The sequence below is a fragment of the Molothrus ater genome, chromosome 2 (genome assembly GCF_012460135.2).
Source record: "Molothrus ater isolate BHLD 08-10-18 breed brown headed cowbird chromosome 2, BPBGC_Mater_1.1, whole genome shotgun sequence".
In the NCBI taxonomy this organism is placed as follows: Eukaryota; Metazoa; Chordata; class Aves; order Passeriformes; family Icteridae; genus Molothrus; species Molothrus ater.
In genome coordinates, this window is record NC_050479.2 from 26,329,496 (window position 1) to 26,348,494 (window position 18,999).

The 18,999-nt window shown below is 37.7% G+C and overlaps 1 protein-coding gene across 11 annotated transcripts in view; it reads left to right on the top strand.

The window, feature by feature from the left end:
- MCF2L (MCF.2 cell line derived transforming sequence like) overlaps positions 1–18,999 on the top strand; it is a 157,260-nt gene that overhangs the window by 133,090 nt on the left and 5,171 nt on the right. For 5 of the 11 annotated variants that reach the window (XM_036406419.2, XM_036406445.2, XM_054518517.1 and 2 more), the window contains 20 exons: positions 100–219; positions 1,012–1,203; positions 1,393–1,584; positions 2,223–2,382; positions 2,528–2,598; positions 3,629–3,705; positions 4,746–4,812; positions 8,367–8,482; positions 9,520–9,589; positions 10,748–10,840; positions 10,989–11,081; positions 12,559–12,684; positions 13,299–13,520; positions 14,038–14,130; positions 14,583–14,661; positions 14,806–14,878; positions 15,707–15,822; positions 16,459–16,545; positions 17,368–17,427; positions 17,777–17,851. In XM_036406419.2, coding sequence (XP_036262312.1) covers positions 100–219; positions 1,012–1,203; positions 1,393–1,584; positions 2,223–2,382; positions 2,528–2,598; positions 3,629–3,705; positions 4,746–4,812; positions 8,367–8,482; positions 9,520–9,589; positions 10,748–10,840; positions 10,989–11,081; positions 12,559–12,684; positions 13,299–13,520; positions 14,038–14,130; positions 14,583–14,661; positions 14,806–14,878; positions 15,707–15,822; positions 16,459–16,545; positions 17,368–17,427; positions 17,777–17,851 — 2,182 coding nt within the window. The remainder of the gene's footprint in view (positions 1–99; positions 220–1,011; positions 1,204–1,392; positions 1,585–2,222; positions 2,383–2,527; positions 2,599–3,628; positions 3,706–4,745; positions 4,813–8,366; positions 8,483–9,519; positions 9,590–10,747; positions 10,841–10,988; positions 11,082–12,558; positions 12,685–13,298; positions 13,521–14,037; positions 14,131–14,582; positions 14,662–14,805; positions 14,879–15,706; positions 15,823–16,458; positions 16,546–17,367; positions 17,428–17,776; positions 17,852–18,999) is intronic. The other 6 variants (XM_036406473.2, XM_036406480.2, XM_054518518.1 and 3 more) reach the window with 4 other exon arrangements.

Genomic DNA, 18,999 nt, shown 5'->3' on the forward strand with positions numbered 1-18,999 from the left:
AGTCACCTGACTGCAAATAGTGGCTATCACCTATGTAATAGGTGGGTCTCTGCAGAGGTGGAGGTCTCTTCATTCATACGTAGCTGTGTCTCATTTCAGGTCAAAGCAGCTTTGGATATTGTGTCTGAGAGACTGTCTGCTTTCACAGATGTGGGAAACAGTCGTTCACACGTGGAGCATATTTTGAAAGATCTTGCCAACTTTAAAGAAAAATCAGATGTAAGAAATCTGCAAATCTCAATTTCTACTATGACAATGCACGTGCAGAGGGGAATGGGATTTTGTTCTTGAGTGTATCAGCTTAAGCTGACAACAAGACAGAATCAATGTCTCAGGTAACATACAGAAGGAATCTGAAATAAAGTCTTTAAGCATTGGAGCAGAGTAATTCTTGGACATCCCTCAATAAAGAGCAGAGTGACCAGACACAAAGTGTGATTGCTTCATGTAAGAATTGCATGAAGTGTCTACATAGCCAAGTTTTGCATTTACTGATCAAGGGGCTACTTCCAATCCTATTAAAGCCATGTCTTTCAATAAATCTTACAAATAAGAAAGCTGTGTATTGAATGTACAATAAAGATGACCAACAGAAACATACACTGAACAATATAGAAAGGGAGCCTTTTTCTGATCTGTGCCTCACAATGAAGCAAATTGCTCTCTAAGTGAGGTTGTTGGTCTTAAGGCTGAGATTGGTTTTTTTTAATTTGCATCAAGATTGTTGCTGTACCCCAAATTGCATTCATACACACACAGACCCTGCTGAATAAGGCATAGAAAGACAGTGGCTCCTTCACTGTGATTAAATTCACTGTTATTTCTGAGGTACTCTGGTACATGAAGGTTCTTGGGCATTTGGAAAGACAGGAAATAACTTTGATTTATTAAGCAAGGCAGATATGAACTAAAGATGTATTCTATATCAATATGTGTATTTCACTGTGGAAAATTGTTTCATTGATCTTGATCCAAGGAAAGATGTACTTTAATCGGTGCTTATTTTCTCAGGAAATTGTAACAAAAGCCAAAATGTTAGCTTCAGAGCGTGATGCTTTTATTCAAAGCAATCATTATGCTGTGGACTCCATTATTCCAAAATGCAGTGAACTTCATCATCTCTGTGATGCCTTCACTACTGAAATAGAACGGAGGAGAAAACTTCTTAACAAATCCCTGGAACTGCATGACTTACTAGAGAAGGTAAATGTAGTATGCAACAGCTGTTTCTCAAAACCTCAGGCAAACAATTGTCATAATGGTAGGTAACATTATCTCAGTGGGCTGGAAGTTTTCTCTTTAGCTGAATACATGACAAGGTTGAGTGTTTTAGACTCTTAGTATGTGATGCTGACATTGGTGCATTCTGAGCCTGTTCTTCTCTGTTTCTAGTCCATGAAGTGGTGTGATGAAGGAATTTACCTGCTGGCTTCCCAGCCAGTAGATAAGTGTCAGTCTCAGGATGGTGCAGAATCAGCGCTACAGGAGATTGAGAAGTTCCTGGATACTGGTGCTGGCAATAAAATCAAGGAGTTGAATAAAATTTATGAAGAGTATGCTCACATCCTCAATGAAGACCTAAAGGTACCAAAAGATGTTTATGTGTGTCTTTGTGTCCATTTGTTCATTCTAGAATTGCTCTCTTGTACTGCCCTTGATAAAGCTAAATAATCAGTACTAGGAGTTATACCTGTGAACTGGAAAGCCAATACATTTCTGTGCCTGAGTCTCAGCATATCTTTGGATAAACACCAAGGGCTTCAGAGACTTTTCATAAATACTTTAATTTTTCAGATAGTAAAATTGCTTTTAAAAAAAAAATCTCCCAAGTGAGTATTTGAAATACCTTTTTTTTTCCTTACGTAGCAAAAATGTGCTTTTTTTTTTTTTTTTAGAACTTGAGAATATTTTCCTTTTCTTCATGTAAAAGAACCTTTAGACAGTCAAAAAAGGGTGTTTTTTTTAAATTGAAACTTGAATTTCAGATTTCTTGATAGTAAACACACAAAATCACAGATTACACCTTGTTAAGAGGGAAGAGTTAGTGTAATATTTCTATTTGTGGTATAAAAGTAATTGCAATTTCAAATCAGGATGCTGTAGATGCTGTAGATGTCAGTGTAGCTTCTTGATAGGTCACTGACAGGAATTTAAAAATTATAATAAATTATTTAAATAATTTTTTTAATTCAAGTTGGTTTTTATTTCCATGGCAACTGTAGGACCATGTGCAAAAGGTTTTCCAGAAGCAAGAAAGTATGGAAGAAATGTTTCAAAAGCGGCAAGTAAGTCTTAAGAAGCTGGCAGCTAAGCAGACACGTCCTGTTCAGCCAGTTGCTCCAAGACCTGAAGCATTTGTAAAATCTCCTTGTACCTCTCCAGGTAAGTTATCTGTATTAGCCTTTAGTTTTTTGTGCTACGCTGAGAAACTTAAAGAAACTTCCAGCCACAATTTGTGGTTGCATGAACATCTGTGTCAGATCTGATCCAGTTCTAACTTCTGTTTGGTTCTGGTTTACATGTTTAGGTCTCCAAAGAGAAAACATGTCCAACTCAGAAAGCAGTGCACTTCGGAGGGTAAACTACAGAAAAGCAAAGGTATTTTTGTCACTTTGCATTTTTCACACATGCACTACTTGAAATAGTCATAGTACAACAGAATATTCAGGAGCTCTCAATAAGTATGAGGGAATTCTACTGAGAAAGTGATGGCATTGTCCCAGTTGAAGTAATGCTGGTGAAACAGTCACATGGTTTAAATAGGGGCTGCTTTGTTGCTTGGCTGGTTATGAGGGAGGGTAAAGTAAATAGTTGGCAATATTAGGAAAAATGTTAGGGGCAGCAAAATATTAGGTCTATGAACAGGAAACATTTTTTATTTGCCAGTAGTAATTGGCTACTCTTAAAACCATTGACAGTGAAGAAGTAGTTGTCATTGGCTCCAAGACAACTTCACCTGACCTAGTGGGTTGCCATTCCCAGGTGGGGATGGTCTTCCTGTCCTGCCTGCAGCAAGGGAAGTATCCTGACAGCAGCAACAGAAACAGGGAGTTTCTCACTGCGTTAGAGAGTTGGATCAACTCAGCAAAGGTCCAGCAAAAGACAACACCAGGAGGAAGCCTGGGCCACGTGACCAGGATTGGCAACATTTGGAGAGAAAAGGGGTAGTTCAAGGAGGGCTTGAAAGCAGAACCCCTCTCTTTCTTCAGCAAGCCATAGTTAGGTTTAGGCATTACAGTAAAAGTTTTAGGAGTGAATTTCTGTGTCGGTTTAAGAAGTAACCAGAAAGTTAGCACAGTACCTTATTTTTAGCTTGGAAAACAGACTAAGGCTAGTGTTGCCTACAAGATTATGCTGGTGCTCTGATGCCTTCTTGAAAAGGGTTTTGAACCACCATCTTTTCTTAACTGGTTTTTGATGGAGAACTTTTCACATCCAAATATTGTGTGCTTCAAGACCTTCAGGGTGACTTGAATTTTTTTCACAGCATTCTTGCAAACTGCCTTAATTTTTATTGGAGTACAGTCTTTCTAGTGAAAAGTGCTGAGCACAAAGTTCTGTATTGTAAAGTGTTTTTTCCTGTGATGCCATGATTATTTTTTCATTGTTTATTTGTTTCCTTCTTCAGAGTGAAACGACTGAACTCCATCAAAGCAGAGGAGGATCTACAATGGATGATGAAGAAAACCTAGCTGTGTTACGACAGTAAGTATATTTTGATAAGCAAAAAGTGTGGATTTTCTCTGATTTGGTTCCAACAAAGCCTGACTAAGGATTTGATAAAACAAGTATATTTCTCTGAAATAACACTCAGTGACTTTTGAAATGCATTGGCTATGCTCTGTGCACAGAGGAAGACATTTCTGTCTGCAGCATTATTTAGAGTTTGGGTAGTACCGGAATCTACCTTTGCTGCAGTGAGGTGATGATATGGCAGGACAACTACGTATTTTCATTTCAGAGATTAAGCAGTTTTGAGTAATGAATCCCCTGTAAATCTATTGAAGGATTTGGTCTCCGTGCTTTAAGACTTTGTCTTTTTATTGGACTCTTTTTAGTCCTTTTTAGTTTTGATATGTGTTACCAAAAACCACTTTTATAAAAACTGAACAGCATGAAATATGTTAAAGAAATTACTTAGTACCACCTGCAATGCCTATGGCAGACCTTGCATTTTTACTTGTAAACTGGCTGCTTATATGGTCTGTTTACTGCTATAACCTTCTGTTACACCACACAAAATCACAAGGGAAGGAGTTTGGGGGGAAGTATGATTCAATGCTTGATCATTACGGATATTAAAGCATCATCAAGATATTTAAAGGGTGCCCTAAATGTCTCTAATTTAAAATTACCAGTGTAGCTTTAAGTCTGTTTGATAATTCTATGCAGCTCCAACTCCAGCTCCTGCAGTAATTGCAAACACAGTATAACCAGACTTTATACATACAATGATAAAACACACTACTGCTTCAATTCAGTTACTACAGCACTGAAACTGCTAGATTTTATGTTTTCCTGTTCAAACACATTTTCAAAAATTTAAATTTTTTTTTAAATACTTATCTCTCAATATGATATATAAAGTAATGACAGGAATATCCATGGAACATCACATTTTCCATTACCTGGAAACAGTTTTTTTATTGTCCAAAGTAAAGAAGAAAAACAGACAAAATTAATGTTGCCTCATCGCTTTACATAAGTGAATAGGCCCACCTTAACTATCGTTCTTTTGTCCACAGGCATGTAATGAATGAACTTATCGAGACTGAACGAGCATATGTGGAAGAACTTCTCTGTGTTCTTGAGGTAAAGGCTAAGTTTCTCTCTGGATGTTAATGAATCTCTTGCATTTCATGGATTCTCTTATGTTTTCCTTACCACCGTAAAGCCTCTGTTTGTTTTGTCAAGCAATGTGTTCATTACATTTTTCCTTTCTCATCATATTTTCACAGAGGCAGCAATACGTGATTTTTTCCTAGAAATAGCCATACAACTAGGATTTTGTGTTAGAAAACAAAATTGAGCAGAAAATAAGATGTGCCTTAGTATTTAGGTGGAATCATAGTGAGATTTGTAATGATCATTAATTCCTGAAAAAGTTCTTTCCAGAGTCTTGGGTCAGTTCCAGGAAGGTCATGTGTCGCACAGGAACATGAATCTGTGTCAAGAGGCTCCTGTGTCAGAGGAGAAAAGTTGTTTCTTACGTCTTTCTTTGCATATCTTTAAGTTATCTTCCACATGTCTTGGGTACAACTGTGGGAACAGAATGCCTTGTAATAAAATCTCCATTTGAAATTATCAAGGAAGCAAAGGTGCTCCCTTTGCTCCACACTTATGGAGGCATGATTGCAGCACTGCTGAGTTACTTGTAGAAATACACTGCAGTATTCTTTTTTCCTCAAGTTCAAGTCTTCAGCTATGGATGTGTCATTTTCCTGTAATCCAGTTTGATTTCAGGGAATGATGAAGTTGCAGGTAACTATGGCTGAATAATTTGAGCAGGATGAACTACAGTTGAGACAAGTGGATATCCTTGGTGTCCATATCAATGTTAAACTCCTAAATGGGAACTGTCAAAAGTTATGGACCAGGACTAATAACTTCTGAGTACATACATTCAAGTAAGAGTAGTGTATGAGGGTTTTGGACTCTGGTCTTGGTTTTGCTAGTTTGTAAATGCTGAGCTTCCCACAGCATTTACATCCTGTGTTCAGTCCAAGTGCTGGAACTGTTGATTACAGCAGCATGGTCACATCTGACATGCGATAATAAACCCAGGTCAGTTTGGAGTGGGCCTTAACTTTGTCCTCTGCTTTTGTATGCAATGCATCTGTACAGGTCTATTCATAAAACCATGATTTGAATAGTTTGGGGATTTTTGGTCCTTACTGGAGCATCTTTATATTCCCATTGTACTACTCTTGTTTTCCATAGAGTGCAGTAAAACTCCTGTCTTCCTAGGCCAAGTGTCTTGGTTTTGTGCCACTGTGAGTGACACTTCAGTACTCAGTGCCAGGCACACCTCTCTGTGCCTCCTTGCAGTTTGGTATCCCCCTAGCTTGAAACAGGGTGGTTGGGAGTGCCAGCAGTAATTCTGGGTCAGATACTTGCTGAGGTATGTCTCAGTGGCAGGCTTCCAGCTTTTGAAGAATTCTAGTTATTAGTCCATAGTTCTGGCTGTTCTCCCATGCCCTTTGTTTCTCCTATTCTATTAATCTTTCAATTTTTCATGTAAAATAACCTGGTATTCCTTTGTAGAGATAGTGTCTACTCTTATTATGTCCTGTTTGTTTGCCATGCATTTTCTGTCTGCCAAGGATTCCAATAGGAAAAAAGCAAGGTAGTTTCCCAAGATTGATTATTTGGAAACTGCTATAGCTTATCCATGATCAATACATTTTCTTTCACTAATAACCATGATCACCCCACTTCAGTCTGTGAATAATCTTTACTGGGAGAAGAATACTGGTCTAGTCTATTTTTAGGTATTGAATTCTACCCTTTTTTCCACTTACTTGCACTAGAGCAGCTTTCAGATGAAAGACTAAGCAATGCCTTAAACATTTTTAAAGTAAGATTAAATAATCTAAGTAAGATTAAATAATCTCTGTGGCTGCATTAAGTAGCTCTCCCTCTCTTTTCTTAAAACACAACTACTGCATAGGTACTAAAACATGAAGCTTTTTATGATAAATTTTAAAAGTATATCAGCCTAAAGTGAAAAAAATTACTAAAACTTCTTGTCAATGTACGTATTTCAAGCTTTTGTTCCTTCAAAATTTGAAAGTAATGAACTCTGTCAGGCTTCCTTTCACCTGTGCTAATTCAGTACTCCTTTTTGCCAGTGCTGGCTGTGCTGCTAGGTTTGATATCATCTTGACTTAAAGTGGAAATCATTCTCTTTGTGGAGCTCTTCATCCAAAGAGCTCTTCTTGGTGGCTGCAGTAGTTATTTTCCTAGAAAAAAATTTAACTCCATTTTATCGAAATTTAAAAAAATTTTTAAGGCTGTACAATTTTCCTTAATTTATTTATTCCACTCTCTTTTTTTCAGACTCTGCATTTTCCTGCTTGGGGGCAGGAAAAATATGAGAAAGAAACCAATGCTTAGCTCCTTATGTGATCCATTGACTTTGCCTATACCACTGGGAGGGGTTTTTTTGGGGGTTGGTTTTTTCTTTGTTTTTTTGTTTTGTTTTTTTTTTTTTTTGTGTGTGTGTGTGTGTGGTGTTTGAGGAAAAAATACCCAGAGTTTAAAAGGGCTGATTGTTTTTTAAAAAAAATAATTCTGTCTTATCCAAATGCTTGAATTCTTCAGGTTAGCTGGCTTTACCAGCTAGTTCTTCTACTTTCTGTAGTTTGGACCACATGTTGAAAATGTTGAAAATCTTAATTGTAGGTGTACTTTTACTTACCTTTTCTTTTAATTATTTAGTTTGCTTGTTTGGTGTGGCTTATTATAATCAATGTGCCTTAATGCAAGGATCGCCTTGTGTTTAAAAAATTTAAAAAATGAACAAAACCACAAAGCACAAGAGATAGAAATCGAATCCAAATCTAAAGAAGATAGAATCATCTTCCTTCAATGCCAGTATGCTAAGAAATTTATTTATATTAAGAAATCTGCTTATAATGCAGGTGTTAGATAATTCCTGCCATTTTTCTGGTTGACTGGTTGGGACTGGTTTTTTATTTAGGGTTTTTCAGTGTTTTGAGAGAAGGCAGATTAGTGACCTCAGGGCCAAAGGAGAACAGTCCTGGACTAAAGCCACTTGTGTCCTTTTCTGTGCCATATAAACAGACAAGAGAATGTTGTCAATGTGCTTACATGACAAGTGGAGGATGTGGGAATCTAAAGCTACTCCTTTAGGTACTGAAACAAATGGAAGATTTTTAGCTTAATGGTGTCTGTTACCTGCAGAAATAACTACAGTCAGCTTATTCCTTCATAGCAATGGCTAAGACAGGCATGAAGGTTTCTGTGTGTACTGGAATTGTGACTCTAAATTCAGATGTGTAAAGTCTTAGCAAAAAAAGTATGAGCTGTAATTTGTAAGCAGTGTAGGAATGTAGAGCCTTTAGTTGGTGAAAATGATTGCAAACTTTGTTTCATCCTCACTTATCTAGAATTGCAGGATTTACTCAAGTGTCTTCCTAAAGACTCTGTGTATGTCTGAGTGGGGTGATGGGAAAACAGAATTTGTATTCTTCTTTCATGATTAATACTGATTAATACTTCTTCATGATTAATACTGAGCTCTTTCTTGTCTGTCTGTCAGCCTGAAGACAAACTGCCTTGTTAGAGAGAGAAGTACTGCAAGCAAAGGGAGATAATAATTGTGCCTCTCTCCTGTGTTGCAGGGTTATGCTGCAGAGATGGACAACCCCTTAATGGCTCATCTCATTCCACCAGAACTGCAAAATAAGAAAGATATCTTGTTTGGGAATATGGAAGAAATTTATCACTTTCACAACAGGTGAAGATTTGCATTCGGTTCTAAGAACAGCATTTGGATGAGATTCTTTACTTTGTATTTTAATTTGCCTTAGATTGCTAAAAGATCCTTACAGAGTTCTACTTGTCTATATGGCATGGCAACATTGTATTGCTTAGAAGAGGAAAAGCAAAATATCTATAGAAGATGAGCAAAGCTGTGTGAAACTGCATACATGCAACACACAGGTAGAATTTTGCATTGTGGTCATCTTTCTGAAGCAAGATATTTGGATCTGGTTACAAGATAATTAAAGTAGGTTTTATTTGAGTTTCTTTTTTTTTATTACTTTTGCTATGGAAAGTGGATTATGGTTCTAAATCACACATTCTCAACTCTTCCATCTGATTGAGAGTGATTAATTTTATATTTCTATGGATGTATTAAATAATATATAAAATTAATATATAAAACCATATTTATTTGTATATATTAAAATATATATTGAGTGACCTCTCTGAAGTCTGAATCCTTGCTGCTAGAGAGGTATTTCTTCATAGGATAACATTTAATTTCATAGGAAAGGGAAATTGATTTTCAAGAGAAGTTAAGCATATTCAGTAGTTGTTTCTTATTCAGGCAAAACTAGAATGAATTTTTGTCACTGATTTTTTTTTGTGTGTGTGTGCATGCGTGTGTTTTGGGTTTATTTTAATTTTAGGAAGGTGGTTTTTGGGTTGTTTGGTATGTGGTGTTTGGTAGTTATTTGGAAGCAAAACCCAAACCCTTTAAACTGTACAAATCCTGCTGCTGAATACGTAAGGAAGGAAAATTAAATCCCCCTTCCTTCTCCAACCCTGTATTTGATTTCAGTTGCAGCAACAGTAAGCTGAAAAAAAATTGGTCAGAATATTTGTTCTAATTTGCTAACCCCTTTAAAGTACACGATCTAGAAGAATTATGTTTGACTTTGTAGCATTACAACTCTGTTTCCAAAAGTTTAGAAAACTAATTGCAAAACTGTGAACATTATGACAACTTTCCTAGTATGTGCTCTAAGAAAATTTTCTTTCTCATAGGATATTCTTGAGAGAACTAGAAACCTATGTGGAATACCCAGAACTCGTAGGACGGTGCTTTCTGGACCAGGTATGTGTGGCCTTTTGCTGGCACTGCATTCACAAACCTCTTTAGGGCTCATGTAGCAGTTACCACCACATCCCCTTTGTTTGTCCTGAGCATGTAATAGGTTGAGAATGTGGATGTTATTTGAGAGTTACAGATATTTTCCCCTGTGCAGCAGAATTGATTTTGTTAGGAAAAACTACCATATTGTTAAAACAAAACTGCTTTTTTAAAGTGTCAGTCAGGAAAGCATGAAGAGGAGTCATGCACTGCATTGTTTCACATCACTATAAATGGTTGGTTTACTTGGTTAGATTTCTTTAGTGGATTGTTGTTTTGTTCTTTTCCTTTTTCTTTAAAGAGTACACCTCAACAGATTAAGTCCAAGACATTTTGTTCCAAAAATAGAAGTCTATGACAAAAATAAACTTTTTTTTTAATTGGAGATGTACTAAACAATGAGTTTCACCTGTAGTGTACTAAAGACTAAATAAGAATGTGTGTATGGAAATCAGCCTATTGATGCTCTAAAGCTCCTGGGAGGAGCCATTCCTCCCTTCTGTTTACTGCCTACATCCATGGAGATGGTGTTTCCTGAAACTGAGGGATGGAGGTGCTTCTGTGCCTGATGATTTCCTGCCTTGTCTTTCCTTTACATCTGTGGTTACTACAACATTTTCAACAGTCTTTATTTCCTTTTGCTTTCAGCAAGTGCTGAAGTCATGCTATTTAATTTTTGAAGTAATAAGGGGGAGCAAGGTGCTTGATTTACCTTAGTGTGACTCCCAGTGAAAAACACATTTGTGAAAAGAAAGTAAAGGAAAAGGACAAAGTCTTTTAAAAAATCTACACAGTGGGTCTCATGGCTGGGCACACACAGAGATATTTTTCATATTGTAGTAGAAATATATTTTTAAATATAACATATGCTTCTTCATAATGTGTTTAACATTCAACTGAAGCAAAAATTAACAGGAGTGTTTTATTTTGTAAATTAGTAGCCATTACAAAATCAGTGATTTTGCAATTCCTTGAGGCATCCTAAGCAAAAAACAATGATTCAGTTTTTGGTGGTGGTGGATTCTTTCATAGCATTATTGAAAATGAAAAAAAATTGTTATGAACTTTGTCTATTAAAGTCACAAGAATTCATGAACTTTTTGCTTGTCTCCCCGATTCCAGATGGAAGACTTCCAGATTTATGAGAAATACTGTCAAAATAAACCTCGATCTGAAAGTTTGTGGAGGCAGTTTTCAGACTCTGTATTTTTCCAGGTATGCTTGCTTGAATCCCTAAAATAATGGTGGCTTTGCTTTTGTTGGGGTCTGGGTTTTTTGTTTAGTTTATTTTTACTGAACCTTCTCAAGACCAAATAGCACAAATACTGATTAGTGTCCTGATGAAATCCAACACTGATTACAGGAATGTCAAAGGAAACTCGACCACAAGCTCAGTTTGGACTCATACTTGCTGAAACCTGTTCAAAGAATAACCAAATACCAATTATTGCTGAAGGTAAGTATTACTAAACTATAATGCTAAGCACATTTTGTGCATTTTTTTTTGAATGCTGCTTCTCTCATCCTGCTGGAGGGAAACCTAAGAGTTAATGAGCAGAAATGGAAACACACAAATCTCTGTTCATCAGTTTTCAGCTCAGTTCTTTTTTCTTTCAGTCAAAAAACTTCTAATAAGCAAACATTGCACAGAGACATCTTGTGTAACTACCTTTGCCCTTAGATTGCAGCTGAAAAGAAGGTGGAAAGTTGATGAGGGAAAAACAGAAGGTCCAAGAAAACCTTGAAACAAAGATGACAGAGTATCTGAAGGACTTCAATTATAGTCACCCCACCTGTATTGCAGGAACTTGCCTTGCTGTATTCTAGGAAATGCACTTGAGAGTGAGCACTGTATGGTGTTTGTATGAAGGATGCTGTTGTGACTCACTTAAATATGCTATACTGAGAGAGCAAAATAACAGCAATATACTACCATAAATTTATTTAAAGTATTATATAACATTTTGCCATATTTGAAATAAGAAATATTTCTCACAAAGACATGTTACAATTCTTGTATTTAACAGTAGCTTAAAAATTCACCTCAAACCAGATTTACTCTGGAGTTAAAACTGAGCTGTTAACAGCCTTTAAAGAATTAATTACTTTAGTCTTGTGTAAAAAGAGGAGACTTATAAAGGTTTTTTACTTAAAATAACTTCCTACAATCCATGAGTAAATTCTTATTTTCATACTGTGAAGTCGGAGGAATTCCACATGAACTTGCTGCTGTGTTTATCTGTATCAAATTGGAAGATGCTGCTTCACCTTCACCAATAATCCCTTTAGAGAAGGGATTCCTTTTTAAATGTGTAGACAATACCCAGTGCAGTAAGTTTAAATCTGTTACTAGCATGACAGGCCTTGCCATAATTAAAAGAGTAAATGAAATGTGACTATGTTTTTAAATTTGTTTTGAAAAGTAACAAATGAAATTTGGGCTGTACTAAACAATGAGTTTCACCTGTAGTGTACTAAAGACTAAATAAGAATGTGTGTATGGAAATCAGCCTATTGATGCTCTAACAATCCTTTTTGTTAGAGGATTGTTGGCTTGGTTTTGGTTTTTTGGGTTTTTTTGCAATTGTGATGAAAATGACGTTTGCAAATTAGTCTTGTAAAGTTCTTATATACAGCTTACAAAACCTCTAGGTGAACAAAATATATTTGGCTAATGAGCAGGAGAAATGAGAAGTAAATCTTTAGGATCTATTGAGTTCCAGCCACTATTGAACTACCTAGATTATATGGTATAAAGCTCACTTTGCTAACTTTAAATTCACAGAATCATAGAATGGTTTTGGTTGGAAGGGACCCTAAAGATCCTCTCATTCCAACCCCCCCTGTCTAAAATTCAGTGTTAAAATTTGGACATTCCTAGTTGCTACTGTTTCAAAAGCCAGGTAAATGTGTTGTCATTCCCTTGCACTCAGGAAATGCTGAAGTACAGTAAGAACTGTGAAGGTGCTGAAGATCTTCAGGAAGCACTAACATCTATCCTGGGCATTCTTAAAGCAGTTAATGATTCTATGCACCAGATAGCCATTACAGGCTATGATGTGAGTAGCAGTATTTTACTTACTTTTAACTTTATTTTCATTTCTTTTTTAGCTATATGTACAACATGCCCTATACTGTGTAGTAATAATGAGAAGAGTGTTTTACAAAACATGCCTTTAAACTTAATTGTGTAATGAAAATAATAGGAAAGGGATCTCTTTATACTCTTTTGAAGTTTTCCTGCTATGACTAATATTTTCCTTTGTCTGTCTAAGTTGGTTTTTTCTTTGATCTTTGTGTAAAACTACACCCAAAACTTTCAGTTCCCAAAAAAATAACAAACGCCAAAACAATACATAAGCAGATTTGGAGCAGAGGGAAGCAAAATACAAAGCATGTATTTTGCTTCCCTCACTCTATGTGTAGTTCTCTGTGCCTCTGCTACTGGTACTCTTGACTGTAAAATCCTGCCTGAGCAGTGATGGCCAGTGAAAATTATATGGAGAAATTCAACACTGATTTCATTGCATTTCCAAATCCAACATAAACACTGAGATGAGAGATTATTGGGAACAACAGGTTCTAAAGACCTGTTCAGAGTCTGTATTGAAATCTGATGTTATCTCTGTAGTTACAAATATCACTGTTTTTTTTTTTTTTTTTTTTGTTCCAGGGAAACCTGAATGAGTTGGGCAAGCTTTTAATGCAGGGATCCTTCAATGTCTGGACTGATCATAAAAAGGGTCACACAAAGGTGAAGGATTTGGCACGCTTCAAGCCAATGCAGCGACACCTCTTCCTCCATGAGAAAGCAGTGCTGTTCTGTAAGAAGCGAGAAGAAAATGGAGAGGGATATGAGAAAGCACCTTCTTATAGCTACAAACACTCCTTAAATGTAAGACACTGATCAGTCCTGATGGTCAGGGTACTGAGGGCTTAGCCTGCAGTAATATTCTAGTTGTATCTGCAAACCTGTGTTGCAGCATTGTACTGGGAACTTCACTCCTTCAGACAAACCTGACTGGTGCTGCAGGTCTGTGTTGTTTTGTGTTGCTGTCTGTCCAGCTGAATGGCAGTTGCATTAATCACACAGAAAACATAGGGAAAGGTAATGTGAAAATCATGAAGGGTTTGTTGGTCTGGATTTTAAAAGCAACATTTTACAAGTCAGTCTCAATCTGATGTACCTAAACCCTTCTTCCCTCCAAAGTAGCCAGGCTGATACAAAGCACCAAATCTCTTGTCTCCAATACACAGATCACAAATTGTTAACTATTCTTTTCCTTGTGCAAGAAGCCAGATGGGGTTTTCCTTTTCAGAAATAAGGTACCACAGAATACCAGTAGCTTCCCTCTTCTGTTTTTAACATAATTGCAATGCAGTAGGTCAGCTTCTGTTCTCTTTGCTTCCAGATGGCTGCAGTTGGAATAACAGAAAATGTCAAAGGTGATGCAAAAAAATTTGAAATCTGGTATAATGCACGGGAAGAAGTTTACATTGTACAGGTAAATGGCATGGCCCTACATTCAAAAAATAAAAAAATAGAGAGAAAGAGAACAGGACCTAGTCCTAAGAAGATCTGGAGATTTCTTTTCCTGTTATATCACTAATAGAGTGTGATGAAGGAAATGTAGAGAAAAGAAAGAAAACCTAAATCATATTTCAATGGAAAGAGACTTGTGGGGGAAAATATAATCACATCTTGCAATGTCCATAGAGGAAATTGTATGCACCATTACTATGGCTGTCACTGGAGTAGTGGATGGCTTGGGAGATGGGGTTTGACTGCAGCACAGCCTCTGTCTCAGCCTGCTCCAGTTTCTGGTCACAGAAGCACTGGAGAGGGAGCTTTGTCTGTCCCTCTTGAATGATTTCTCTGAGGCTATGCTTTGGCATGTAACTATTTGTGTAATAACTATTCTGTGCTTGATGGCTGATTGTATTTATTTTTGGGTAGGCTCCAACCCCTGAAGTTAAAGCTACTTGGGTAAATGAAATAAGAAAAGTGCTAACAAGTCAACTGCAGGCATGCAGAGGTAAAACACTTTGGAGATTCTCTTCTTTATTTGTCAATTTTTTAAAATCTATTTTTTCTTTGATCTTCAGATCCTGCCCTGTAGATCTTCCTGTTGTAGGACACAAATTGATTTTAATAGTTCTTTTTCTTTCCTCCATTTCAGAAGCTAGTCAGCACAGGACACTAGAACAAACACAGAGCTTACCTCTACCACTACCAGCATCATCTTGTGCAAGGTAAGTGTGTTGTCACATCATATTGTGAATATACTAATACATATGATTTTCAGCTCTTCATTGCTCCTACCCCTTTATACTGGTCTTTGTGTTTTAAGGTTTTGGTTTAGTTCTCTTCCTACTAGAAAGCTGTAAAGCCTGGAGTTTATACATCTCCAGAACTGTTAAACTGAGCAGCAGTGGCATGTGTTTTGCCAGTTGATAGAGAATGCCACAAAAATGTTATTTTCTGCACCAGCCAAAATCCCGGTGGTATTATGTGTTTGCTTGTTGAGTAGCTGATTATATACATTATGGTCCAGATAAGAGAGTTTGATGCAACAGCTTTTTTCTTCCTTCACTGTTCTTCTTCTTTACTTTTTCTTCCTTTTCCAATGTCATGTTGCCTTCTTTTTTGTCCTTTTCACAGCAGTATCTTTTCTCTGTCTCTTGTTCTTTTACTCCAATTTATTTTTTTTTAACTGAAGTAATGTGTAATTTCTCCAATGTCCAATGTCCCAGTTTCTGGGTGAACTTTTTTCTTCTTTTCTCTGTCCTTCACCATATCAACCTATATATTCTTCTGTTCCCATCTGTTGTTCTGCCCTTGCCTGACATCTCTCTTTAATCCTCTGCTACTCAGTCTGGTTTTTCACATGTGTGGGTATATACCTATCCACAAGCCCATGTGCTCATGTCCATATGGTGTGTTCTCAAATATATATTGGTAACTCTCTGCCCTGCATTTCTGATGCATCTACTTTTTGGTCAGGGAGAATTTCCCAGATACATTGGATTTGTAAAAGCCTGTGATTGGATTGATTGTCTTCATTCTCTTGTAATAAACAGTCCTTCACGAAACCACATCAGAAATACCAAAAAAACAGAGGAGAAAAAAGCTGATCTCACAAGTCTAGAAGGTTGTGGCACTACAGTAGCACCAAAGTATCCTGAGAAAGGCAAAGGTGAGTTTGCCCATACATGTTGTGGTCTTTAATTGCAAGGAGCATGCCTGCACTGCAGATGCACAGGCAGATCCACCAGCAGAGTAGCCATGGTAGTGCAGGGGAGCCAGCAGGACTCCTGAACCAGCAGGGCTTTGCTGTTTTCAGCCCTAGGGCAGCCCACCCACAAAGTGCTGCTGGTCCCATCTGCCCTTAGCTTGGGATTATTTCTGCACTCCAGTGTGTGGTGTGGACAGGCCCAAAGCCATCTTGAATGGATGGTGGCCAAAGGCAGGTGGGAACTCTTTGTTCCGAGGCCGAAGTCTGCAGTAGGCTCTTCTCTTAAAGCTGCCCAGCTTCTCAAGGGTTCTCTTTCTCTGAAAAAAATTCTTGGCATTACTTGACATAAGAGGGAATTTTTTTGTTCTTTTTTTCTCTTTATTTTTTTTTCCCATCATGGAAATTATTTATTGAACCACTGGTAGTACAAGCCCTTGCACAGCAAGAACAACTGGACACTTGTGTTGTACCTGGACTTTCAGTTGTCCCTTCTCATTCTAACAAGCAGGTTCCCTGGCATAGCTGCAAATGACTTTTTGCCTTGATCTTTTCATGGCCTTCTCCCTTTTCTTTCTGTGTCTCTCTCTTCCTTTGTAGACAACACTAGCTCTACCTCAGAATGCTCTGTACTGTCAAAAAAGCGCTTTATGCTGCAGGGCTTTACTAACCTCAAAAGTCAGAAAGGTAACTTAAAAAAAAGGCTAGAGTGTTTTCTGTGTAAGGCTGTAATTGAAGCATCACCTTGTGTGTGTGTGTAGTGTGATAGGTTTTCAGTGTACACACTAGCTTGTTCTTCCAAGGTCAAGCTAGGTTCCTTAGTCGGTGCCTCTGACAGGGAGATTTCAAGGGAAGCCAGCTCCAGAGTGGGAGGGGGAGATGCAGCTAGGAAAACTGGGGCTATGGAGAGGCAAGAGAAGGAGTGTGGTTTCCACACTCACTATCAAGGCCAAGGATGAGGTTTATAGTACCCCATTTCTGTAAAAAAACTAGAGGAAGGAAATTGTCTTCTGACCAGACACCTGGCCTGCTCCTAGCTTCAGTGGATCTGCCCCAAATGCACTTGTACTTGGCAAAAAGGAATCAAGGTGATTCTGTGAAGGTTTTATAGAGGATTTTTTATTGGCATCCTTGCTAACAAAATTCTCAAAGCATAAATAACTACAGCAGAATATGTCTGACAATGTTGTTTTGCTGGATAGAAATATAAGTAAGAATTTCCTCTTCTTCCTTGCTTCTTTTTTCCTAAAACAGCAAAAAGTGTTTTGAGACTTTTCTTGCTTCCTCCTGCCAAGTAATCTCACTCGTACAGTCACTACTTCCTTTGAAGAGCTGTCTTTGAACAGTCTGAAATGCATTAAGATGATGGCACTTGAGCATGGTATTTTTTTCCCTGTCAGAATGCCTGTTTAAAACCCAATTACCTTTGAGTTCTTTCTGGAGAGACTCTAGGGTGGTTTATCTAATGCTATTGAGGTGAGCACTAATGTCCCATGCTTGCCTTGACAGAAACTCCATCTCCTTCTGCTAAAAGCCAGACATTGCCAATGATCCTTCTTACAGGACCAGGTATTGCTGTAGCACTAGATTTACACAAAAATGATTGCTTAATTTGGTAATGTTTGTCTGAAATTGAAGTTAATTGTATTCAGTTGATGCCTAGTCAATTTAGGAAAGTTTACATATATTTCCATCTATTACTGTAAAATAAATTTCTCCATTTATCTTCAAATATCTACTTGTAAATAGTTAATTCCTTCTGCTGCCATGCACCAGTGACAGCTAAAAAATTATTACAGAAATCCACTTGTTTTCCAGTGTAAACTCAAAGGTATTTAGCATGCAATCCACCTATTCTCTTTTTTCCAGTTCTTCAATATCTCTCTTCTGTGTTTTTTACCTATTCATCCTCCTGCAGCTTCTCCTACCAGTCCTGACAAAAAAGCCAAACGGCACGAAGTAGTGAGTGACCCAACTCCTTTTGGTTTAAGAGGTACAGTGATGCCACTTGTACTCCACAAGTACCCACATATCCCTCGTGTAATCTGTTACATCAGAGTGCTGAGAATACCTGTGTGATGCTGCTGTGTGTAGGAGTATTGACATCAGCTATGTTTTTCCAAGTGGATCTATATATACTGGTTTTGATAGCACAACTGGTTGAAGTTTTACCTTGGTTTAAATAAAGTAGTATATGGGTAACTATTTTTTAGAAGACAGGGGGAAAGAGATGTTTGAAGAGATGTGTTGCTGAAGAGAGAGCCAGAAGTCTTGTGTTTAATGGAATTACAGGGCTCTCCAGCTACTCTGCCACCATGGTTTTCCAAGTGTCTTGCCTTGTCTGTGGAAATGGTGCAAGCTCAGCTGCTGTGCTGGGGAAACTGCAACACCATTCACTTGCAGAGCAGCAGGCAGTGTATTGCTGGGCTAGACAAGTGCAGAAACACCACAAGGGTGCATATGAGAGTTACAAGGTTATTCTTCTGCAGGTGGCAGGCAAAACTCAGAGATCTCCAGACACCATGGAATCCTGAGGGCCCAAAAATGTCTGAAAGAAAAGTGTGCTCTATGGCCTTTTCCTCAGGTGCTGGAATTTTCCAAGGTAGAGAGTCCTAGATCATTGCTGATTTACTGGAAAATTATTGTGTCCTTGGAACAGGTTTATCTGGTTTGGTGTTCTGTCCAATCTAGAGTAAGAAGCATCTTACTTTATGAAAAACTGCTAAACCAAGTAAATCAATTTAAAACATCTACTAACTCCTCCTTCTGTCTTGCACTTTCCAACCTCTTTTCTTTATCTCTGGCACTTTATCTCTTCTCCTTCCTCTCAAAGAGGGATAAGCAGGGAGCTGACCCAGGCATTTTGGGATGAAACTGTGCCAGGTGATGGCCACAGCAGAGCTCATGGCCCCCATTCATTTCCTTTCACTGCTGTATTGCTCTGATTTATGCTGAGCTCAAGGAATATGAATTAGTGTCAGAATTACATGTTGTAGGCTGATCATAGCTCTTTGAAGAAACCTGTTAGATTATTTCTGAAGAGAAGCAGTTAATGAATTCTTGGTTTCCCTGGCATCATTATATCTAAAATAATTTCTGAATAACCTTGTCATTTCTCAGGAGTGTCTACCCTTTTCCTAC